Source organism: Gymnogyps californianus, chromosome 7, assembly GCF_018139145.2.
Source record: "Gymnogyps californianus isolate 813 chromosome 7, ASM1813914v2, whole genome shotgun sequence".
NCBI classification, from domain to species: Eukaryota; Metazoa; Chordata; class Aves; order Accipitriformes; family Cathartidae; genus Gymnogyps; species Gymnogyps californianus.
Genome location: NC_059477.1, coordinates 21,065,016 through 21,088,995, shown reverse-complemented (window position 1 = coordinate 21,088,995; position 23,980 = coordinate 21,065,016). Strand labels below are relative to the sequence as shown.

Here is a 23,980-nt window from a genome sequence, read left to right as displayed (position 1 = left end):
GCCCGCCGAAGCCGCGCTGCCCGGGGCCGGCGTTGCACGGAGAGGCGTCGGCGGCCCTGCTCCGGAGAACGGGTGTGAGCCGAGCCGCGCCGTCCGGTCCGCGGGGTTTTGGCGGGGCCACTGGGACTGTGGTTCTCCCCGGGACTGCCTGCGCCCGGCCGACCGGGGGAGGTGGCGACAGACCGGGCGAGCACGGAGCAGCCTCCCCCCCCCGCAGCCGCCGGGCTTGAGGCCGGCGAAGGTGCCGGAGCTGCCGGGGCGCCCCGTCCCCTCCTCGGACAAGCCCGCAGACACGCCTCGGGTGGTCACTTACATCGCCAGGGAGGCAGAGCCGGCTGCCGGAGGAGTCCGTGCGGGGACACACCGCTACTGCCCCTTCCCGCGCCAAGCCGCGGCGATTTTGTGAAAATGAACTTTGTGCATCGCGAGCAAAACAAAAAAAAAAAAAAAAAGGGGGGAGGGGGGGAGAGGAAGTAAAAGAGGCGTTAGGAAATGGGCAATTAAAACCGACAGAGCCACTAATGAAAGGAACAAAAAAAAAAGACCGGGAGCAGAGGGGCTTGGTCTTGTCAGCTTTGCACAGTCATGAGCCGGTTGCTTCAAGGACCGTCGCTGCCCGAAGGAGCCTGAACACGGTGCGGGCGCTGCCGGGGGTGCCCCAGCCCCGCTGCCGGCAGTGCCCGCCGGCGGCGGCGGGGGAAGACAGGTCGGCGCTAATACCTCTAACGACATCAGGGCCGCGATTTGTTTTGAATGTTCACTTTTATTGGTGTTCTCCCTTTGCCAAAATGTGCTTGATTACATAGACGTGGTGCCGTGATAACTGCGCACCCTAGACAGCCTAGGTGTAACCGGGAAAGTTCAGCCCAGGCCAGATCAAATCCCAGGCTGTTTAATGCTGGAAGGCTGCATGTTGCTATTAGTGTTAAATATATGGCTAATTATGCGTATGAAAATTAAACATCAGTGTTATGCTAATGGGGCCGCCTTCAGCTGTGGATCAGAGCACTTGAGACTAGCATTTAATCAAATGAATCAGTAACTAATACATCTGCACGTGTGAACTTTCACAAGATCATTTTCCTGTTACAGTCACACCGCTGAATTATGAAAGAAATAATTATCAACACTTTCTAATTATCTAACAAAGTAATTTGGGATTCATCGTGGGCTTTCTGGGGAGGATCTCCCAAGTCCCACCTCATTTACCACTCACGCACTCGGAAGTTTTCATTTTAAACTCAAATGCGCCATTTGGCCGGTTCAGGGCGATTTTTGTTTCGTTGGAATTTTTTTCGCCTCTAAGAACAATAACGTCAATAACCGGGCGGCGCTGGCACCCGCGGGCCGAAGCGGAGAGCCCCTGCGCGCCCGCGGAGCGTGCGCGGCCGAGCAGGCGGGGCCGCCCGCTTTATTTATCTGCGGGTCCCGCCGCCGGCCGCCGGAGCGGGGCGGGGAGCGGGGCCCGCGCGGCGGGCCAGCACCCCCGCAGCCCGCCGGGGCCGGCGGAGCGCGGCTGCCGTCCCCTCCGCGCCGCCTGCGCGGCGAGGGGCGGAGGAGAAGGGCGGAGGGAGGCGCGCTGCCTCCTGCCGAGCTCCGGCTCGGCGCCCTCCGTCACCGGCGGCGGGAGCGTGCGGCCCGCGATGGGAGCGGGGGGCCCAGGCGGCTCCTCGCCCGGGGCCGGCCGGGGAGCGGTGCCGGGGAGCCGGCGGAGCCGGGCGGAGGCCGCGGAGCGGTGCCGCCGGTGCCGTCGGGGCGTGCGGCCGGCGCTCGGGGACGCGCGGCGCTGCCAGTCCGGCTCTCCGCGCTCACCGGGGTCCGGGCGAGCCCCGAGCGCCTTGGACCAATCCAAAGCGATTATGCAAGACGGCGGACCAATCAGCTCCGCCAGCTCATGAATATTCATAGACTTGGCTGAGTCAAAGCTTTTAGGCGAGTTTGTGTAGATCTACAGCATCATGCTTAGACTTTTCAAAGAGACAAACTCCATTTTCTTATGAATGGAAAGTGAAAAACCCTGTTCCGCTTAAATTGGGTTCTTTCCTGTCCTGAGAAACACAACAGACCCCAAAAAGGCAAGCTGAAGAGAGAACACACACACAGACCAAGCGACAAGAAATGACCATGACTACCATGCCAGAGAGTCTAAATAGCCCCGTCTCAGGGAAGGCTGTCTTTATGGAGTTTGGGCCGCCCAGCCAGCAAATGTCTCCTTCTCCCATGTCCCACGGACACTATTCCATGCACTGTTTACACTCCGCGGGCCACTCTCAGCCTGACAGCTCGTACAGCACAGCTTCGTCCTTCTCCCGACCGCTGGGCTACCCCTATGTGAACTCGGTCAGCAGCCACTCGACCAACCCCTACATCAGTTCAGTGCAGTCCTACCCCAACAGCTCCAGCCTGACTCAGACCCGGTTAGAGGAGACAGGTAGGTGCACTCGGCTTTGGGGGGGGGGGGGGGGGGGGGGGGGGGAAGGGGGGGGAGGGAAAGCAAAGAGGGAGGGAGGGTGCTTGTATCAAAAAAAAAATCTATCGGGGGGGGAAATTAAATTAAATTACAAAATATTAGTCAGGAGAGGCTGAGGATCACAGGGGAGCAGTACACAGAGCACACAATGCCTGCCTGGAAAAGAAATCAACCCAGATGTGCACGTATTAGTCTTCGTAATTATTTATTGCGTAGCGCTATAAACAATGTATGCAATTAAGGGTAATTAAACCTAAACTGCAGCCTGTAAAAATAGCAAACTTTCTCTGGGAAGAAGCCTGAGCTGCCATAATCGCCTGGAGCCTTTGTTAGCGTTACTCGAGCTTCACTTTTCTTCCTTCTCATTATTGTTATTGTTGATGTTGCTGCTGTTATTGTTACTATTGCTGCTGCTATTGCTGTTACTGCTATTATTACTATTGCTCCTATTATTATTGTTTATTCTGCATCGTTTGTTGTTTGTAGGGGCCGAATCGGAGAAAAGCACTGTGGTAGAAGGAGGGGAAGTTCGCTTTAATGGGAAAGGGAAAAAAATCCGCAAACCCAGGACTATTTATTCCAGTTTGCAGCTGCAGGCTTTGAACCGGAGGTTCCAGCAAACTCAGTACCTGGCTCTTCCCGAAAGAGCCGAGCTCGCAGCATCTCTGGGACTCACCCAGACCCAGGTACAGCTCCGACTGAGCCGGCCCCTCTCCCGTGTCCTCTCCCTGTCCTCACCGCTGGCGTGGGAGACGCCACGCGTGATGCAGACGGGTCACAGCCGCAGGCGACGGGGCCCGGGGCGACTCCCGCCCCACCGCGGAGGCGCAGCCGGTGCCGCGGAGGCCCCCGGGGGGCCTCCGCGGCACCGGCTGCGCCTCCGCGGCGGGGCGGGCGGGGGGGGCTCTCACCGAGTGGTTTGGCATCACAAAATGGCAACGGGCACAGCGGCCACGGGGGGGATAAGGGAGAGAAGCTGGGGGGCCGCCGGGTGCGGGGATCCGTCGGACCCCGGGGCGGGGGGGTGGGGTGGGAATGCTGAACCATACCGTGGGATGCTGAGCCCTGCCCCGTTCCCGTTTGCAGGTGAAGATTTGGTTTCAGAACAAGCGCTCCAAATTCAAGAAGCTGATGAAGCAAGGAGGGGCCGCCCTGGAGAGCAGCGCCTTGACCAACGGCAGGGCTCTCTCGGGCAGCTCGCCCCCGGTGCCCCCGGTGTGGAATACCACCTCCGCCTCCGGTAAGGCCTCGTCGGGGACCCCGGGCACCTACATCCCCAGCTACACGTCGTGGTATCCTTCGGCCCACCAAGAAGCTATGCAGCAGCCGCAGCTGATGTGATTATAAACCCGTTTTCCCCTACCGCAAGCACTATCGGTCCCGAAAAGAATTAAAATTATTACGGAAAAAAAAAAAAAAAAGAAGTAAAATAAAAGGAAAGGGGAAAAAAGAAAAAAAAAAAAGAGGGGGAAAGAGAGAGAGAGGAAAAAACACAAAAGAAACCCAAGCAAACAAACAAACAGGAGGTCTCTTGCCCATCCAGCCATTAGGACGCTGCACTGTAGCTCGGTGCAGGAGAGCACAGATGTGATGCGGGCCGGTTCCCACCGCTGACAGCTGACGGAGCGGCCCCGAGCACCGCACAACAGCCTGGGAGCAGAGCGAGCGCCGGCCGCGGCTTTGTGGGACAATCAGAAAAAGATGTTTGTCGGGGGGGGAAGCCCTCTCCTCTGTCCTGTCTGTCTGTCTGTGTCTGTTGAAATGTAGGTCATTTATTTACTACCCCGATCTGACGGTCTCTTCAATTGCAAGGGGGAAGGAAGCTGTACAATTTCCAGAGCTTCTTTCCCTCGACATTTTCTGTACCTTTCACTATCCATCTGTATATTTTTTGTTGTTGTTAAAAGGGGAAGACAGGGTTTTTATTTATTGATTTAAATTACCACTACGAGAGTGCTAGAAACGAACGGACAATCCGGCTTGCTGAGTGCACTGCTCGGACGCACAGTTTACTTTAAACAAAACCACACACGGTTCCCCGGCCCCGGCCACCCCCCCCCCCCAGTAAATCACCACAAGAGAAGGATGCGATTTTTAACTTTTACAATAACTTTTATACTTCGCTGGTGTGGAGAGGTTTGGTCCGAATGATTTGCATTTCTCGCGTATTTAACAAAGGAAATAAATGCACATTGTTTGGTACTCTGAAGTGGAATCGCAGCAGCTGCCGAGCGCTTTGCTGAGGTGAAGCAAGGCGCGGAGGACGGAACGAGAGCCCCGAGGGCGGCGGCGGCGGCGGGGGGGGGACCCGCCGGGCGGGCGGGCGGGCGGGCGGCCGCACCCGCGCAGCTCCGCGCAGCCCCGGCGAGGCTTCCCCGCGGAAAGCCGGCCCGAAGTCGGCTGCACAAACCGACGTGCAGGAGCTACTCGCTGTACATATTTTATTCTTTATTATTATTATTATTGTTCTGTAAACATGTTGCACAAATTTAGCCTTTTTTAAATTATTATTATTATAATTATTATTATTATTTCTGTTCTGTTTCGTGTGGCTGTAAAACATGATGCTTTGTGTACTGAGATCTTGACATTTTACTTGTGAAACTCGGAAGATGTGATAAACTGAGCTCGGCTGTGTTTAGTGTTCTATATGTCAAAGTTTAGTTTTATATTGAGAATGTTAACTTATTGCTTTGTATCTGGGGAAGGAAAGGAAAAAAACACACAAATCTTTGTACATAAGTTATAAAGTTTCTTTGAGACAGTAAAATTATGGTTTGGAAAAAGAGACACGCGTGTTCCCTGTGTCGTAGCGCGGCCGGGAGCGGGGCCCGGGCCAGGCTCCGCGCTCCGCGGCGGGACGGCGGTGGCCATAACCGGGAGACAAGGCGGGGGAAGGGGGGCGGCGCGCCCCGGGCCGGGCAGCCCGTCCCCCGGTGCGCCCGGCCGGGCCCAGCCAGGCGGCGGACGTCGCGATGGGCCGCGGGACCCCCCGCGGAGGGGCGGATCGGGGCCGGGGGAGACCCGGGAACAGCTCCTGGGTCCGGAGGGGGATGCGGGCGGGCCGGGACAGCCTCGGCCCCCGCCCCGACAGCCGGGCCGGCTGCCTGGGCCGCGCATCCCTTCGGCGGCGGAGCCGTCCCGGTGCCGCCGTGGCTATCCCAGAGCCGGGTTCAGCCGTGCCCGCTCCCCGGGGCGGCCCGGCGCCGGGCACAGCCCGCAGCCACTATTGGGGGTAAAGCGCTGCAGAGCGGAGGGGAGCCGGGAGCGGCTGGGCTCGGCCGGCTGCCCGTGCGCGGCTCTGCGCGCAGGTTCCGCGGGGGAGAGAGTGTGCAGCCCCGCAGGGGCAATGCTCACCCGCCCCGAGATACGCACCCATTCCCCAGTGCGTGGGGCCGGCGCGCAGCCGATGCGCGGCCGCGCAGCATCCGCCCGGGCGCGCACCCGCGGCGCGGCGGCCCGCGGGGGTGCTGGATCCGGCCCGGAAAATATTTCCCAGCTCTGTAATTCCCGCGGCGGCACGGACCGAGCCCGGTCCCGAGCAGCGCGAAGCCCCGAGCGGAGCGGCTCCGCGGCCCCGCAGCGCCCAGGACCCGCGCAGCTCCCGCGGCGGCTGCAGCCAGAGACCAAACGCCTTTGACCGGACAGGAACGGGGTGGTCAAGCAGCTCGGAGCGCTTTAAAGATATATTAGCTTCTCCTAATTCAATAACGTCTTGCTAACAGTTCAAATAGAGAAATTAGTAGTTTTCTCTCGGCGAGGCGGTCTCGAGTTAGAGTCTACTGTAATTGTACATTTGAAAATGTTAATCTCAATACAGGCCTAATTAATTCTGCCTTGTTGCTGACAAGTAGTTCATCAAATATCTGATTCGAAGATTTTCATAATGAGGATATTAATTAAACTATGAATAATCCAAAGGTGCTTATATTGAAACAATACCTCATTACAATGATTAAGTCCTGATTTTGAATATTATACCTTTAACAATTGTCACCCCGCAAACACAACCTTATGGATGAGCCTGTAAATGGCAAAATGTAATTTTGGGATATATTTTTTCCTTGTTGGGGAAAAAAAAAAGTGCCCCTCATTTTCAAACACTTCTGAAATAGGTTACACACAGCTTAATGATGATCAAAATGACTCTTTTCTGCAAAAAAAGACCCCAAAGTGCGCGTACAGCTGCAAACCCAAGAGGGTCAGCATCATTTCACTGTATTCTCTTCTTGATTACAAGCCGAGCCCATCAAACACAACATAATTACAGTAATTTCAGGTTTATTTATTCTAATGCAGTTTCCCCATCTCTCTGGTAATTATGAGCAATTTTTTCGCCCAGGGAATCTTTTTGCATTAACAAAAGAGATAACGCACTGAAAGCCAAATTTGCTGTGCATTGAGAAAAGCGAAGAAAAAAAAAATAAAATAGGTGCGAGCTGCCATCTCTGCAATTCTCCTATATTGGAGCTCTGCAAATTGCTTGCAGGTGTATGGAGCAGAGCTGTCAATAGGAAGGGGCTTCCAAATTAGCAAATGCACAATGTTGAAGTAATGAAGACAGACTTAGCAAAATTGCCAAACAACAGATACCTCTTTAATATCTTCCACCCAAAAAGAAAAAGGAAAAAAAAAATATCCCTTTGGAGTGTCCCTGCGAACCCCCTTGAATGGCTGGGGATGTTGTACATGTGTCAATCTAATTGCAGAGCACAGAGCGGCCCCTGAAACTAGAAAAAAATCAAATATCAGAGCCCAAGCCCGTTTGCATTCGGAATTTGCTCCCTTCGTTTGACAGAGGGGGATAAGACATCCCCGCCGCCGCCCGCTCCGCTCTCCCCGCCACCGCCGCCGCTCTCACGTCGGTAAAAAAGTGCCATGTCCCCCCCCCCACGCGCCGGCGCCCTCCCCTCCCGCCTCCCCACTCCCGGCTGGGAACCGGGCAGTAACGCTCCCTTTTGCAAGGAACCGACAAACGCACACCGCGAAACCACCACCGAAAATGAGCGCGCCCCGGCGCCGGCAGCCCCCGGCCCCCGCGGAACCCCCGGGCGGCGAGTGCCCCCGCTCCGCCCCGGCGCCGCTCTGCCCCGCGCAGCGCTCCGCGGCTCGGCCCGCGGGATGCCCCGGCGCGGCTCGGCTGTGCGCGGTATCCCCGCCGCCCGGCCCGCCGCCCCGCTCCCTTCCCTCGCCCTGGCGCCGCCGGCGGGAAGTTTTGCGGGGAGATTGGGCCGGCGGAGCCGCTGCCGGTGCTACCCGGCCCCCCCCCACCCCCCCCACCGCCCCCCCCCCCACCGCGGCCCGCGCGGGGCATCCGTCCGCGTCGCGCCCCGTGCACTCACCTACCCCCGCGAGAAAGGAGCCTGTGTCGCCACCTTTACCTTCCGCCTCAGTCCCTGAGGCTCTGGACCCAAGTCTTTGCTTTACAACAAACCAAAGGACCGAACGCGGCTTTTTGCTACGAAAGTTACAGGAGCGAGAGAGCGTGAGAGACAGGGAGAGGATCGGGGAGGGAGAAAGGAAGGGGGGGGGGGAAGAACCCGAGCACAATAATAATATCCTGAGAGTGCAAATGTGGATTGAGATCCCCCAGAGATGCACATGCCTCTGAGCGCAGCAGCCTTTTTGCAGCTCTGCTCTTGCAGAATATGACTGAAATTTTCTGCTATATAGCCTCTGTCTTTATAGCTGATGAAAAAAATTGCAGATTATTAGCATAAATGTTTACTCTTCATTACGCTGATGACATTGTGCACTCGAGATCTTGGTAATCTTTGGGAAAATTATGAGTAATTTTTAAAAATTTTAAAGCAGCAGCAGTTACCATGCAATTCAGGCTAATTCTGCGTAGGCTCCGAACGGATATAATTATCGAGGAGTCAAGATGTTATGCTAAAAACTATGCATTGATATTCCCATTTATTATGTACATACAACTTTGACAATGTTGATGCTTGAAATAGCAGGAAATTGTCTTGCGCAAAAATTACAGTCCATATTAGGACATGTGAAATTGCGAAGAATTATATAGTAATTGCAGGCTTTCAGATGGGAGAGCCAGAATGCTCAAACTAGTGCAAATGTGGATAAAATTACAGATCAGAGCAAAAATTAGGGAAAAAAGGGGTCTGGGATTTTTCAAGTTGGCTATAGGATTCCGGAAGTGTCTAATGCCACATGATTGCTGCAGCTTTAGGGGAGACATTCATGCCTCAAATAACTCCTTTTGCCAGAGCCGCTTTAATTGAATTTCTCGTGCTTTTTCTTTTCACCGGGGCAAATGAGTAAATTGCCTACCCACGGCACAAGCCCGGCCGGCCCCGCCGGTGCGCCGGGGAGGCAGAGGGTGCCCCTCGCCCGGGCGGCTGCCGGGCAGGCCCCCCCCGGACCGGGCTGGCCGCGGAGCCGTCACTTACCCCGGCCGCCCCCCCGGGACCGGCCCCGCTCAGCCGCCCCCGCCCGGGGCCGGGGCCGACAGGGGGGCCGTCGGCGCTGGGACGTGAGGCGGAATCGGCCCGTCCCCCGTGTCCCCCCCCCCGCTTCCCGGAGTGCTGGGGGGCAGGGGCAGCTCCGGCCCGTCGGCTGCCCTTCTCCCCGCGGCTCTTCCCGGCCCCGGGCGGCCGAGTCCCGCGTAGCTGCCGCCTTGTGCGGGGGCACATGGTTCACAGAGGTGCCTGCCCCGTCCTATCGGACTGGAAAAGAGCACGAGAAAACCGATTACAAACATGCACGTATCTATCCGTATGCATCTACGGTGCGCGCGGGGGTGCAGCGCGCCTATGCATCCGTTCGCCTTCGCCGTCCCCAGCACGGTGTGAGCCGCATCCCAAGCCCGTGCGAGCAGCGGGCGAAATGCGGAGCCTAGAAGGGCTTACGGGAGCTGCGGGGATGCTGCAGGGTGAAGCACGAACACCCCCACGCACACACCAGGTGCGGGCAGCCCAGGGAGAGCTGCTGCTAGCAGGCAGCAAATAAATACTAACATATAAATAATAAAATAATAAATAACTAAATAGGAGAAGGAAAGCGCGGAAGGCAACCGGGGCGGCCCCCGGTCTCCCTCGTCCCGGGGCGGGGTGCTCTGCTCCCGGGCCGCTGACAAGCGTCCCCCGGTTGGGCAGGGCCCCGCCCCGGAGACCCCACGCCGCTGTCGGCATCCTGCCCGATCCCACGGGACCGAGCCACGCTCCGCACTGCACCGCTGCACCGGGCTGGAGTCGCTGGGCGAGAAGGGACAGCGGGGAGGGGACTGGGGGGCAGGTGTTTGGTGGGAGCTTTATTTAACAGAGAGAAGCGCCTGTAAAAACGACGGGGCGGGGGGGGGGGGGCTGTGCCCATCCCGGCCATGTCCCGCGCCCACGGTTTCCTCTTGCATCCCGGACGAGCGGTTTAGCAAAACTGGTCACCTGGCAGAGGGCTGTCCCAGTCCCCCTACCACCCCCAGCCCCCCCGCTGGAGCCCGCGGAGGCACCGCGCGCTGCCGGGAGCACAGCCCGTGCCAGACCGCGGGGGCGGCGGGCTCCGCGGTGCTGCTCGCCAAGCGTGCCCCCGCCACGCGTGCCCCTGTCTCTGGAGGCGGCCCCGCTGCCTCCCCCCCCCCCCCCCCCGCTCCGTGCCCGCCGCCCGAGCGCTTCGCCGCCAGCCAGCGGGGAAACTCCTTCCCCCCGGCCCGAGCGGGCGGCCGAGGCCGCCGCCGCCGGGTCTCCCCGCGGCCGGCGGGGGGAATGACGCGGGGGAGAGGTGCGGGACAGGACGGCCCCGCTGCTTCCCGGGGCGGCTCGGGGCTCTCCTCCCCATCCGCGCCGCCGGGGCCGGCGGGCAGCTGCCGCTTCCCCCTTTGTCTCTCCCGCTCCCTCCTCTCGACTCCTTTGCAGTCGTCTCTCTCGTCCTCCAACCCCCCCCCCCTTCTCTTTTCCTCACATCTCCTTCGCCCCTCTGCACCCCCCGACTCGTCCCTAAGCTTTCCCCAAGCTCTCAGGAGCAATCCGCCCTCCCGGCCCCCCTACTCCGGCGTGTCCCCTGTGAGGCGGACCCCCCCGCGCCTTCCCCGGCCCCGCCCGGGCTCCTCATGCCAAGGCCTGTCGGGAGAGTCCCGCCCGGGCTCCACATTCCCTGCCCCGGGCGAGCTGGCCTGGACCTCTTCATCATCTTGTCTGCAGCGGGATCCTCCGCGCAGGTCCCTCTCCCCCCGCACCCTCCCAGGCTGGCGGGGCCCTCGGGGCGACGAGGGGCAGGCACCCCCCCCCTCACCTCCCTTTATTTCTTCCAGCCGCCAGGACCTCTGGGGATGCAGCCCGGACAGGTACACTGCCCAGGGCTACAGCTTGGAGGGGCACAGCCGGGAGGGGTACGTCCCGAGGGGGGCAGCCCGGAGGGGTGCAGCCTAGAAGGGGGTTCAGCTCGGAGGGTTGCAGGGAGCGTTACGGAGCCTCCCAGAGGGCTACATCCTGGAGGGGTCCAGCCCTCGAGGGATACATCCCAGAGAGGTGCAACTTGCAGGGGGTGCGGCCTGAAAGGAAATTCAGCCTGGAGGGATCCAGCCCTCGCGGCGTACATCCCAGAAGGGTTCAGCTATGAGGGGTGAAGCCTGGAGGGCGACATCCCAGAGGGGTACATCCTGAGGGGTCCAGCCCTCCAGGGGCACATCCTGGAGAGGTCCAGCCGGTGCCTCCAGCCCTGGAAGGGCCACAGAGGGGCTCGGGGCAACCACCAGCTCCGGCCCAAGCAAAGCTCCCACGCAGGCTACCGACCTGGGTGCCGCCGACGGCGGGGGAGGCGAAATTTCTGCGGGGCAGGGCTGCGCCTGGGGACCAGATGCAGATGTACTCCGGTCCCCCAACACGGCCCTGCCCCAAAGTCCTCTGGCCCGTCTGGGAGGCTGGGAGACGGCAGGAGCCAGTCCCGGGCGAAATGTCGCTGGCGCCAGCAGGCGGGGGGGGGGGGGGGGGGGGGGGGGCGGCTCCGGGCTGCTGCAGGCAGTGCTGAGTGATTCATGGCCTCGCCGAGAAGACTGGCAGGGGCGAGAGTTTATTGTAGCCGGGAAAGGAGAGGGTGGGAAGAAGCGGGGAGGTTGCCGGCTTGCGGCAACAGTTGCAATGGGGAGGGAGGGAGGGGAGAGGACGCAGCTCTCCCCCCGCAGCGAGCGCCGGGGACCGCATCGACACCCCTAACCTCCCCCATCCCCAAAGAAACGGCGCGGACACCATGGAAACAATAATTTATTTAAATAATCTCTGCTTATTGTAAAAGAAACATTAAAGAGTGTTTAAGTTTTCCATAATAAATAACCAAAAATACCCTTTTTTGGTTTTTTCACGACTCTATAATAGACACCAAACGGCGCAGGGGCAGGACGAGTGGCTGGGTTGCCGGCGGGGCGGAGGGGGGGCGGAGGGGAGGGCTCGCCGCGGCTCGGCGCCCGCCCCGGGGAGGCCCCGTCGGGGCACGAAACCCGCTCGAAGGCACGGCGCGGGAGCCCCCCCGCCGGGGGGGGCAGAGCCGCGCCGGCACCGCCGCCTGCGACCGGCCCCCCTCGCCGGACGGTTTCGTTCACGGCTAAAAAGGATAACTTAAACACGGGAGGCTCTTGTTTTAAATCTACATATAAAAATTATTTATCTTTTTTTTAACATTTTATTTTTTTAATCCCCAACATCAAATTGAGGTCATCCGCAAAGGCACCTATCAACTTTAAAAAAATAAAAAATAAAGTTAACCAAAGTTCTGCACCGGTGGTTTGATGGAAAAGCCGGGGAGGAGGAAGAGGGACAGAGGGAGGGGAAGTGGGTGCTTGCTCCGCAGCGTGGTTATTTTGGCGGCGGGAGGGCGGACCCCGCGGGGCCGAGCGCACACGGGGTCCGCCGCCGGCGGCGCAACGGGACGGGACGGGACAGGACGGGACGGGACGGGACGGGGCGCGGAGCGGTTCCTCTCCGCCGGGACGGCCGGAGCCAGGCTTCACCAAAACACCAGTGCTGCACCTCGGTGCCCCGCGGCTGCCGGGCGCGGCCCCGCGGGCTCAAGTCTCTGCGGCGCCTAGAAGATGCCGCCGCCGCCGTGGTGGTGCGGGGGCTGCGCCGGCTGCGGGAGGGGGCCGGCCGCAGGCAGGTGCGCCGGGCCGCCGGGCGCCGGCGGGTACCACGAGTAGCTACCGAGGAAGGCGGCGGCGGGGCTGGGGCTGGCGGTGCCGGCGCCGCCCGCCGTACGCGGGTGCGGAGCGAAGTCCCAGGCGGGGGGCGAGGCGGAGGGCGGCGAGGCGCTGCGGCGGGGGGGCGGCTCTGCCGGGATCTCGCCGCTCTTCCACATCTTCTTGAACTTGGAGCGGCGGTTCTGAAACCAGATCTTCACCTGGGGGGAGACGGGCGTCAGGCGGCCGCAGCCTCTGCAGGGCCGCCCCGGCGCCCGGGCCGCCCGCGGCGGGGCAGGGACGAGCAGCTTTCGCAGCCCCGAGCGGACCCGGCGCTGCCTCGGCGGCGCGGCCGCTTCCCCCGCACTCCCACCCCGGGGCCGTCGAGGCGCCGCGGGCCTGCTCCCCTCCCACGCCCGCACCCGACCCCACGGAGGGCGAGCGGCCCCGGCGGGGCGGGACGTGCCCGGGGCCCCGCGGCGGGAGAGCCCTACCTGTGTTTGGGTGAGGCCGAGGGAGGCCGCCAGCTCCGCTCTCTCGGGCAGGGCGAGGTACTGGGTTTTCTGGAAGCGCCGCTGCAGAGCCGCCAGCTGGAAGCTGGAGTAGATGGTCCGGGGCTTCCGCACTTTCTTCGGCTTCCCGTTCACGATCCTGATCTCCGGCTCGCAGTCTTCCTTCTCTGCTGCGGCAGAAACGGCGGCCCCGGTGAGGAGAGGCGTCCCCGCCGCCCCGGGCCCTGCCCGCAGCGCGGCATCACCGCCCGCCCCGTCGGGGCGGCCCGCCGGGGACGAGCGCCCTCCCAGCCCACCCCGGGTCCCGAGCCCCGACCGTCTCCTCGCCGGGCCTGGAGGGGCCGCCCCGCTCCCGCCGGCTCCCCCGAGCCGCCGCCCCTCCCCCCCCCCCCGGGGCTCGGACGTACCGGAGTCGTTGTTGGCCGGAGAGGCCCTGCTGCCGTAGGGCCCGTAGGAGCCGTAGGCGCCCGCGTAGCCCAGGTCGTATCCGGCCTTGGCGGAGTAGGGGGCGGTGCCGCCGCCCGCGTAGGGGTAGGAGCCCACCGGGCCGTAGGGCGGCCCGCCCGCCGCCCCGTGCTGCTGGTTGGTGTAGTAGCTGCTGTCGGTGGCCGTGGAGACGGGCAGCGTGGGGGACTCCTGCGGTTTGTGCAGGCCGCCGTGCTGGTGGTAGCTGCCGGCGGAGATCTGGCTGGCGTGCATGTCCGGCACCAGGCTCTCCAGCACCCCGGTCATCCCGCGCCCCCGCCCGCCGGGGCACGAGCCGCCGCCGCCGCCCTGCGGCCGTCCCCACCGGGGAGAGGCGGTCAGGGCCGCGCCACCATGCTCGCCGCGCTGCGCTGCGCTCCGCGCCCGCGGGGCCGGGCCGGCGCGGGCAGCCGCGCTCCCGCCGCCGCCAGCGGGACGGGCTCTGCGGCGCCGCGCGCCGCCGGGACGGCATTTAACACCGGTCACGTGGCGCGGCGCACGTCACCTAGCAACAGCCAATGGGGCGCCCGGCCGCGCCGTATCCCCGCGGGTTCGCGGGGCGCGGGCACGAGCGGTCGCAGGGTCGCGCCCTGCGCGGCGCCACGAACCGCCCCGGCGCCGATACCGATACCGATACCGATACCGATACCGGGACCCGGACCGGGACCGGGACCTTTCCCGGCCCCGTCGTACGGCTCATGCCGCCGCCCCTCTCTGCCGCCGCTGCCGGCGTGGTCCGATCGGGCGGTCCGACCCTCGCCGGCGAACGCTCGGGGCTGCGGCTCGGCCCGGTAGCTTCTGCCGCGCTGTGCCCGGTGTGTGGCCCCGCCCGGCCGGCGACCCCAGGGAAAGGCCCGCGGCGTCCGTCCCGCCGTGAGCGGCATCCCCGCGCGGGCGCGGCTGGCGGCGGGCGCCGGTAGGACGGCAAGCGGCGGGCGGAGCTGGGGGGGGCGCGGTCGGGGGTCCCTCCCGGGTGTCCTGGCCCCGGGGGATCGGCCACGTGGGGGGAGCGCTGCCCCCGCCCTCCGTGGGAGGGTGGGAGCGCTTTTCAGCGAGACCTCCGCAACGTTACACGCGGAGGGGCGACACTCCATCTGGTACACACGCACGTGTATTTTACACAGCAGTTGCTGACGGCACCCACGGGACGTACCTCCACGCGGCAGCCGGTAACGGCGCGTTGTTGCGGCCCCGGCACGACCGCGGGACCGGCGGTGCCGGACACCCCCCGAGCGCCCGCCCGTCTCCGTGCCCCGTCCCTGCCGGCTTGCGGCTGCACCGAGGAGGGCGCCGGCCGTCGGGGACGGGTGCCGGGCGGGCGCGGTGGCGCTGCCCTCGGCCGCCCTTTGCCGGGGGCAGCGCCACGGGGCAGCAGCAACCGGCGTGACGGCCGTGAGCAGCCGGGCCGGGCGGGCGGCTGCCGTCGCCAGCCGGAATGGTGTCTCAGAGGCGCAGGGAAATGGTTTCAGAACGGATTTTTATTTTTTATATATTTTTTTTCTCGCTCGCCTGTCCCGCCGCGGAGCGGAGCCGCTTGTCAGGAAATGCGTTTCTTTCGCAGGGGGATGTTAAAACGCGGACGGTCCCCGCGCCGCCCGGGGCCGCGATGCGCGGCGTGGCCGCGTTCCTGCGCGGGGCGAGGGCGGGAATCCCACGGGTATTCAGCGTGGGCCCCCGCAGAGAGGGCAGGGAGGGAGGCGGCCCTGGTGCGAGGGTGGCTGCAAATGGGACAAGAAGGGGGTAAAAAGGGGGGAAAAAAAAAGAAAAGAGAGAGAGACCGGCCGCCGTGGCGTTATTTGCAAGGGCCGGGGGGCCCGGCGGCCCCAGCGCGCCTCCACGAGCCCCGCGCGTGCCGATCTCGTGCCCCCGCGAGCCCCGCGCTCGCCCCTTCTCACGAGCCCCAGCGCGTGCCCCCTCAGGACCTCTCCTCCCGCTCGCCCCTGCCCGGCGCGGGGGGGCCGTTCCCTCACGGCGCAGGTGTCGGTGCCGGTGCCGGTGCCGGGCGGCTCCGCCGGGCGTCCCGCCCCCGCCGCAGGGCGGCCTCGCCCCGGCCGCGGCCCCGCTGCGGTCGCTTTGAAGCGGGGCGCGGCTGGAGCCTGTCCGTCTGTGCCCGGCGGGGCGGCAGCGCTGCGGCGGGCGCCGGGCTAAGGTGAGCAGGGCCGGGCCGGGGCCCCGCGACGCCGGCGGTGGCAGGTAACCCCAGGAGCGGGGCCGCGGGAGGCGGGGTGCTCGGCCGGGCCGGCGTTGAGCCCGGGGTACAGCCTCCGAAAGAAGCGACGTGTCGAGAACCCGAGGTGACACCGCCGGTACCCGGCGCCCGGCCCTGCCGGGGCGAGCGGAGCCCACGGGGTCCCGGGGACGGGCCGGGAAAGAGCAGCGGCAGTTCCGGGGAGGGCACGGCGCCTATACCAGTGGGCTCGCGTACTGCTGTCTCTCTCAAACATAGTATTTAATGCAAAAGAAAGCTGGTTATAAAATCCGCAGTCTGAGCTTACTGCTGTCCCAAGTTACATCTTTGTACGACTGTTTCTGTCCATTGCTGGATGGGGGCCAGCAGCCTGAAACAGCCGCTGACTGCCAGGAGAGAGGAGAGAGGCAGACAGCATTTAGTGACTGTCAGGAGAGATCAAGGCAATCAGCTGCTCTTCATTAGTCACATTTTGAAGCATGCGAGATAGTTAAAAAAAAAAAATACAAAGGAGAAAGGACACGTCACCTTATATTATCTCATTCTGGACTTAATAATGCAAAGAACTTTCTTGGAAATTTGTCTTGCTATGTGGCAAAGCTTTTTTTTTTTTAATTAAATTAAATATTTTAGTGCTATATAGCCCCATGCATGTCCATGGTGAGTTACACAAAAATTAAAGGGCATGGTTTGGCTTACTTCAGCTTATACAAATAGTCTTTCTTATGCAAGTTGTTCCTTGTAAGTTAGCGCAGGGCTCACAAATTTCAGTGATTTGTCACATGGTAGCGGCTCTAGAGTCTTATGGTTTTGTTCCTGCAATTTGTTTTGCCTTTATGGAGGCACAGACTCTGCTGGAATGACCACTGGAGAGTTACTTATGTCTATATTCACATGGCTCATCTTGTAGATCCGATTTTATTGTTTCTCACTTACTTGAACTTTGCTCGTGAGTAAGGTGCTTGTTTTAAACACCAACTTGTATAAATAAGGGCATGACTCTTCAGGACGTGAAGGTGAACAGGTTATGATGCAGGGAGAGAAGACATCAGGCAGCAGGAAGGAAGGAGGAAGGGTTGTGGTAGGTAAGAGAGAACTCAACTACTGTGAATGTTTTAAAACACACTCCTCTGAATCAGTCCTGGTATTAGCGAGGAGTTTAAAAAAAGAATGGCATTAGGCTGGCCCGTGTTTATGTGTTTTTGTGTTCTCATGTCGAGTTAATAATTTTAATTCTACTTTTTTTGTCTCTGCTTTGGGAATTGTCAATGTTGTCCAGATGGGTAATTAGAAAGGACCCAGGGAGACTGGGGCATGAGGTAAAATTCAAGAGGAGAGAAGGAGTGTTATGTGTACCTGCTATCACTACTTGGCAGTCTTGCTTGGTTTTGGTGTAATAGATCGTGTTTTGTTATTGATGTCCTGTGAGAAGGAATGTTTGGGTGATGCAAAATACATATCTTATGGATGTTAGTCATTCAATTGCACATGAGCGAAAGATGCTTGCCTTCTCATTGCACAGCAGTTCAGTGTTCAAAAGTTTTGGTCGTGAGGTTTATGTAAATGTACAGCACTTATTGCCAGAGGCTGCAAAACAATTGAGCTGGCTTTGTTGTTGTTGACTTTTTTGTTTTAGAAGCATCCTCATGCTGCTAGGACTGTGGACATATTTTTTTATCAAGTATACTAAACACAGTGTGTACAAACACAAGAAAGGACCATCAGTCTTCAAAATCATCATGTCTCCAGCCTATCGGTTTGTATTATTATTTTTTTTTTTTAAACAGGCCAGTTGTATATGACTCATAGAAATGGCTACAGTAACTCCCGCCTGGTATGTTTTGATTTATTTTTTATTAACTATGATTTCTATGATTTTCTTCCTAAAACTGACTTCATCTGAGAAAAATGGGAAAGCACTTAAAGGCTGGCATCCTCAGTCTTTATATATGATATAGATTTAACCTAGGGATCAACAGAGCAAGTTGTTCCACAATGTTTTCTCTTAAGTTTGACTTGAAGAGAACCACACTCAGCATTAAGAAAGAGATTAATTTTTAATCTGCTGTAGTTGTTAATATTATTTTATCCATTATGATCCACATCTGCCTGAACCATTTCACTTTGTGCTGGTTTTGGCTGGGGTAGAGTTAATTTTCTTCGTAGTAGCTATTATGGGCTATGTTTTGAATTTGTGCTGGAAACAGTGTTGATAATACAGAGATGTTTTTGTTATTGCTGAGCAGTGCTTACACAGAGTCAAGGCCTTTTCTGCTTCTCACACCACACCACCAGCGAGTGGGCTGGGGGTGCACAAGAAGCTGGGAGGGGACACAGCCAGGACAGCTGACCCCAACTGACCAAAGGGATATTCCATACCATATGACGTCATGCTCAGCATATAAAGCTGGGGGAAGAAGGAGGAAGGGGGGGACATTCGGAGTGATGGCATTTTGTCTTCCCAAGTAACTGTTACTTGTGATGGAGCCCTGCTTTCTTGGAGATGGCTGAACACCTGCCTGCCAATGGGGAGTAGTGAATGAATTCCTTGTTTTGCTTTGCTTGTGCGTGCGGCTTTTGCTTTACCTATTAAACTGTCTTTATCTCAACCCACGAGTTTTCTCACTTTTACTCTTCCGATTCTCTCCCCCATCCCACCGAGGGGGGGAGTGGGTGAGCGGCTGTGTGGTGCTTAGTTGCCGGCTGGGATTAAACCATGACACGCTTATTTCAGTGGGAATGTGGTGAATCTTGGGAAATGGGCCTGTTATTTCTGATAATGTTGCAAAAAAGTAATTGGACAGTATTCTCTACTGCAGTGGCACGTTAACAAGTATGGGTTTCTTTTCATGGCTATGGGAAGTGCTTTCCAGTGGATTTGTGGTGATACAATGCATGGTATAGTCCTGAGCATTTGTCTTCATAATAGAAGGGTCATTTAAATCATGTGCCACATGAAGCCATGAGGAGGGTTTATGCTTGCATTGTACCTATGAGATCTGATATTACACTCTGGAGTAATGGTAACAGTTAAATCCTCCTTTTCCAAGGGATTAAGCATATCAGCTTTTAGGAAATTGTATGAGGCTTTTTCAACACCCATCCAGAAGCTTGCTGCCTACTGTGCTTAGTTTCAGAATCCAGTGTTACCATTTTCCTCTCTAAAAACTGTTTATTGTCTCATCCATCTGTGCATCAGATTACTTCATTCCAAAAATCACAAAACTCTTCTGGGAAGAATATACCCCCTTGCGTGGCTCCCTGAGGTTTCTGTTCTTAGCCCTTTGTTGTAAATAGCATATACAAGCATGCTAGGAGACATGGGCTCTGTGAAATCCTTTCAGAGTTGTTTATTAAGCTGTCTTGGCCTCAGATTATCTTTCTCAGTGAAGATTCACTGGCAGCTCAGCACCTTTCTTCAGTAGAAACCTTTGCAGACTGGAGCACAATCTGTGACTTTTAATAGTGGATTATTCCGATGTTATTTAGCACAAGTGTTTCCCATTTGTTTCCTTGTACTATATTGAGGAAGTGCACAGCCTGATGCATTGGGGTGAGTGTCTAATATCAGCACATTCTTGGGTCTAATTATTGCTACAGATGCGGGGGGGAAGGAAGGTCTGCGTGCAGAATGTGAAGGCAGTAGAGCAGCAATCCTCCATGTGTGGCACGTGGGTTTTGGGAATAAAGCAGAGCATGCCCAAGCAGTCCCTCTTGCCTCCTTTATGGCAGTGAAATCCCACCCAGTGCTTAAGTAGGGCCCTTCAGGCTGTTCTGACCACCTCTTGTGTTTCCAAATTTTTTTTTGTTTACCAGCTGTATCATAAGTAACAGCACTGACAAAAGCTATATGCTTTTTTTTCTATAGAAGGGGATTGGCAGAACAGCTAGAAAGTAATCTTTTTAATAGTGTTATATGGGAATGTTAACCAGCCACAGGCTGGGCAACCATGGCTGCAGGTACATGTACACTCTGGAGCAGGTGGTTCTGAGCCCACTTTGTAGTGGATTTGAGCAAACTCAGGTTCAGCCCACAGGTAAATATTTGTTGAAAGTGTTTTGTGTGTGAGTATTTAGATGGAAAAAATCTTCAGTAAGTGTATGCATGAAAAATACTTTCAAGATGAATCATTAGATAATTTCTAATATTGCTGTAGATGACAAGTGTGAGAAAAGCTGAGAGGCGTATTTTGTGGGAGCAGATTTAGGCTGAGTTGATCATTTGTGTCATTATGAACTCTCGTTTTGCACAGGTAGTGGAGAACAGATTTTTTTGCCTTGATTGTAACATCTGTACAACCTTTACCTGTGCAGTCTAACTGCAGTTTAAGCAAACTGTTCAACACGGAGAATAACCTAGACTGCTTTGGTTTTAGCTTAAGTGTGATTTTTTTAAGGGTTCAATTTAGTGGGCAATGGTATTTGGAGCTGAGAAATGCTATATTGCCTCGGTGTGCTTGGATGAGTTTTGATTTGTAGTGCCAGTGAACTGCCTGCGGCGTGGAGTGCAGTTTCTCCTGCAGCATGTTGCTTGAGCTGACACCTCCTCTGACTGGCAAATAACAAGGTTTGTTCCTGTTGGAAAACATGAATGTCTTGCTTGGAAGGATGGGATGTTTGTTTTGCTTTAAAGAAGATATGCTCAAGAACAGACCTCCTAAGTGGATTATACAGCTGCAACACACTTGAGGCAAGTCCTAGATGGCTGCATTTCCATCTGGAATGCCACACTAAATGGACTCAAATTGTGCGCCATGCAAACTGCAGAGCCTCTTCACGGGAACACTTGGACCTATGCTCTGGGATTTGGCACTGGCTATCCCCAGCCTTCGTAGGCAGCTTAAGTAGAGATGGTGAATTGCTTGAAGATGTAAATTTAAAAGAAACTCTTTTTTCCTGTAGTGAGAAAATATGCACATACAAACCATAAAAAAATAATTGTCCTTGAAGTTCATTTTCTTTTTGTTTTTAAAAGTGGTGAAGTCAACATGATCAGAAGTGAGTGAGTTGAGATGATCTTGACTTGTGAAGCCACAGCTGTCCCATGAACTGGCTGGGGGACCTTTTCCTTGAGCTGTATAGCTGAAGTCCATCATGTAAGTATGAAAACAGAAGGAGTTTTGGGCAGTGAGTTGTCCGTGAGGAGGACTTAACCTCATAGTCTGCACACATATCTGTCTTGAAATTGTTCCTCCCTTGGAGGGAAGAGGATGAGAGGAACTGTGTTCAGATTCACAAGAGTTACTGGCCTTTCGTTTTCTTGTGGTTGCTTAGCTTACAATATTGGCAGGTGCTTTACACATGTATTTCATCTGATAGTATTTTTCCTGTTGGCATAATGCCTAGATCTGAGAATTACATGCCTTTTATGAAGACTGCTATAAATCTAAATAAATTAAATTAGAATGTCACTTTTGACTTGTATGCATGGCTGTCAGGGGTTAGTGTTGCCACCTAGACCAGCTCAAGCTTCTTAAATGTTTTTTTGTTTGTTTGTGGGGTTTTTTTTTGTTTTTTGTTGTTGTTGTTGTTGTTTTTTTACCTGGAAACTATATAACTCACAAGAAGAGAAAATATTGAAAACTGAGGTAGAGCACAGCAACTGCTGAGAAGGGATTACATAAAGTTGTAGGTGGGAAGTTAGCTAAGCAAATTCTGTTGCCTTCAGACCCTCTTACATTATTAAGTGACTTTGCATCTAATTTGCAAAAGTGGGTTAACAAATGGATTAAAAATAGCGATGGGAACATTCAAGTGTAAAGAATCTAAGTGGCCACAGGATGTCCCCACTGTTCCATGCCGATGCATCCTGATAGGCCATTTATCCTGTCATACAATGCTTGACACATTTCTTAAGTGTGATACTTTATATGTTGGAGGTTTAGCATTCCTTTTCATATTCCCAATGCTTATTAATTGACAGGACAACCAATTAACATCTGGTCTGATGGAGGGAGAAGGGAAAAAGGGGAATGCTTTGCTTGGCTTCCTTGCTTTAGGCCTGAGTTATCTTTGAACTTCCAAAGATTGGGAACGGACAAGACTTGATTTTTTTGAAGTAACGGTTATTCATTCCATGTGAATGCAATTTGGTCACTCAAATTAGAATGAGAATTTATTCAGAAAGGTAATTTTCTGCCTACTTTTAAAAGTCTGCTACAGTTGGTTTGCATGTTGACTAAGAAAGCAAAGGGGCATACTTATCTAAGGGCTTGTCTGAACAAGGCTGTTGGCATTGAATAAACTAAGGTGTGAAAGTAAAAGTAATGTTTTTGGGCTGTTAGGGTAACCTACTGTGGAAGTGGTTTAATTTAAACAGAAGGGAGGCATTCTGCAAAATAAATGTATCCATGCAGGAAGCTGGTGCAGAGAATAGCTACGATGATAAAACGTACACCCTGGCTTCTGAATAACATATGTGTCCTAAAACTCTGTATGTACCATATGTGATGGCCCAGACTGTGGCTGATGCTGTACAAGGATATATGCAGGGAAAAGTATAGAGCATAAGGAGCTCTACGTGAGGGCTGGGACTTTATGTGAAAACAGACTCCCAAGTCCAAGACCATGCTGTTACATGTAGGCTATGGTAGTGATGTTTTCCTTAGGAATTCTTTATAGCTACAGCAACTGTATCCAGTTGCTTCAGATTTTCAGCACCTCCGAAAATCATGGCCTGGGTTTTGAAGTCAGATAGTATTTGAGATGAGGAACAATGACATTTTGGGTAGCCTGTTGTGCCTGGAAATCCATGCAGTGAGGCTTTGTATGCTGGGTACAGACAGACATGTGTCCACATTCATACTTTTTTTACATGCATGTGGCCATTCAGCCTTCTGGGAAAGCCTGAAGAGGAAACTCTTCTTCCCCGGGGCAACTTGTTGCTTTTGATTGTCCCTTCTGCAGTGCAGGAGCTGTGAATTACTTTTTTGTATCAGTGGCACACTTGCCTTTTCTTACTGAATTGAGAGCTGCAATTCCAGCAGCATTCCGCAGTCTTGTTTATCTGGTAGCTTCCAGGCTTGGATTGTCTATGCTATTTTAAATAGCTCTGTAGACCAGACTTGTCTAAATAACTACAGTAATTATGCTGCAAGCAACAGATGACTGGCATTTCACCTAGAGGTGTTTCCTTGGGAGTTGGTGAATGTGAACTTACTTTCTTAAGAAGAACTGCTCTAGAAGTAAGCTTGGAGTGCAGCACTGAGTTAACATGTAAACTAAGTCTATTCTTGTCCATGAGGACATGCTACCCAAATCTATATGATTGTATATGCTTTTATTATTGAAAGGGCTTGGGGGGAGACAAATGTTTTCTCTTTTCCAGCAAGCCATGCCTTCTGGGTGTTTTATGTGGAAATATAAGTTAGCTTTTTTATATCTATCATTTTCATGACTAGTGTGAAAGGATTTTTATGAAGGAGGCATATGCTATCATCCACTTCAGTATATGCAAGATTCCCAGCGGACCAGATTCATACTACTGCTACCACTGCCTGCTTAGTCAGTTGGCTCATTGACATCAGAGGTAGCTTTACATGAAAGACAAAACTCTGATGGAGTTGTTAGTGGGCTGGCACTGTTCAAAACAATGGGACTCTTATGTATCCAGAGACTGCAAATCTTGACTCGGACCTAGTCTTTCAACTCTTACATTGACTGATGTGAAGTGATCCAATGATGAAAGCTGATCACTAAGTAGATAAAACTTTTACAGTGCTTCTGGAACTGAAAGGCTGGACTTGCAGTACAGTGTGTGCAAGCTACCTGTGAGCTGGGAAGATGATGCATGGGCAACTGGGCTGTTGAACTCAGGCTGGTCAGGTTTTGTAAGGAGCCTGCAGTGCTGCTAATCGAGAATTCTGTTGTATGGATCTTGGTGCTGGAAGAGTAACTGCAGTAATAAGTGCACTGTGGCAAAGGAAAAGGCTACCTTACAAGCAGGGGATTTTTGTGCTCTAATTGAAGAACTGTGAACAATTGCTCTTGAACAATGTGAGGCAGCACATATTGGAGGAATAATTGCCCTTCAGACATAAACTATACAGTATATGGGTTGCATGCTTGCTTCATAATACTTTCTATGTCCCCTTGGCTGCTGCCTTCCTTTTTTCTTCCTGCATATGCATACCCTTCTGGAATGGGGAATAATTAGTGCAATTTTTCAGTGAGAGCGCCAGCCGCCCAGAGTTTATGAATTCTCTTCTTTCCTCATTCCC

The 23,980-nt window shown here is 55.8% G+C and overlaps 2 protein-coding genes across 2 annotated transcripts; one reads left to right on the top strand and one right to left on the bottom strand.

The window, feature by feature from the left end:
- Positions 1-2,118: 2,118 nt before the first annotated feature.
- On the top strand, positions 2,119-3,811 carry DLX1 (distal-less homeobox 1). Its single transcript, XM_050900314.1, has 3 exons — positions 2,119-2,431; positions 2,957-3,156; positions 3,557-3,811. Exons 1-3 carry the CDS (start codon positions 2,119-2,121, stop codon positions 3,809-3,811), a joined length of 768 nt encoding a protein of 255 aa, XP_050756271.1.
- Positions 3,812-12,498: 8,687 nt separating this feature from the next.
- Positions 12,499-13,840, bottom strand: DLX2 (distal-less homeobox 2). Its single transcript, XM_050900351.1, has 3 exons — positions 13,516-13,840; positions 13,091-13,278; positions 12,499-12,817 (listed from the first exon to the last, which is right to left on the bottom strand). Exons 1-3 carry the CDS (start codon positions 13,838-13,840, stop codon positions 12,506-12,508), a joined length of 825 nt encoding a protein of 274 aa, XP_050756308.1. The 3' UTR covers positions 12,499-12,505.
- Positions 13,841-23,980: the final 10,140 nt, after the last annotated feature.

Bases quoted from the DNA above. Each gene is read 5' to 3' on its own strand.
- DLX1 (XM_050900314.1), top strand. From the start codon at position 2,119: ATGACCATGACTACCATGCCAGAGAGTCTAAATAGCCCCGTCTCAGGG. The intron at 2,432-2,956 runs GTAGGTGCACTC...TGTTGTTTGTAG, and splicing joins GACCCGGTTAGAGGAGACAG to GGGCCGAATCGGAGAAAAGC. The intron at 3,157-3,556 runs GTACAGCTCCGA...TCCCGTTTGCAG, and splicing joins TGGGACTCACCCAGACCCAG to GTGAAGATTTGGTTTCAGAA.
- DLX2 (XM_050900351.1), bottom strand. From the start codon at position 13,840: ATGACCGGGGTGCTGGAGAGCCTGGTGCCGGACATGCACGCCAGCCAG. The intron at 13,279-13,515 runs GTACGTCCGAGC...TTTCTGCCGCAG, and splicing joins TCCGGCCAACAACGACTCCG to CAGAGAAGGAAGACTGCGAG. The intron at 12,818-13,090 runs GTAGGGCTCTCC...GTCTCCCCCCAG, and splicing joins TCGGCCTCACCCAAACACAG to GTGAAGATCTGGTTTCAGAA.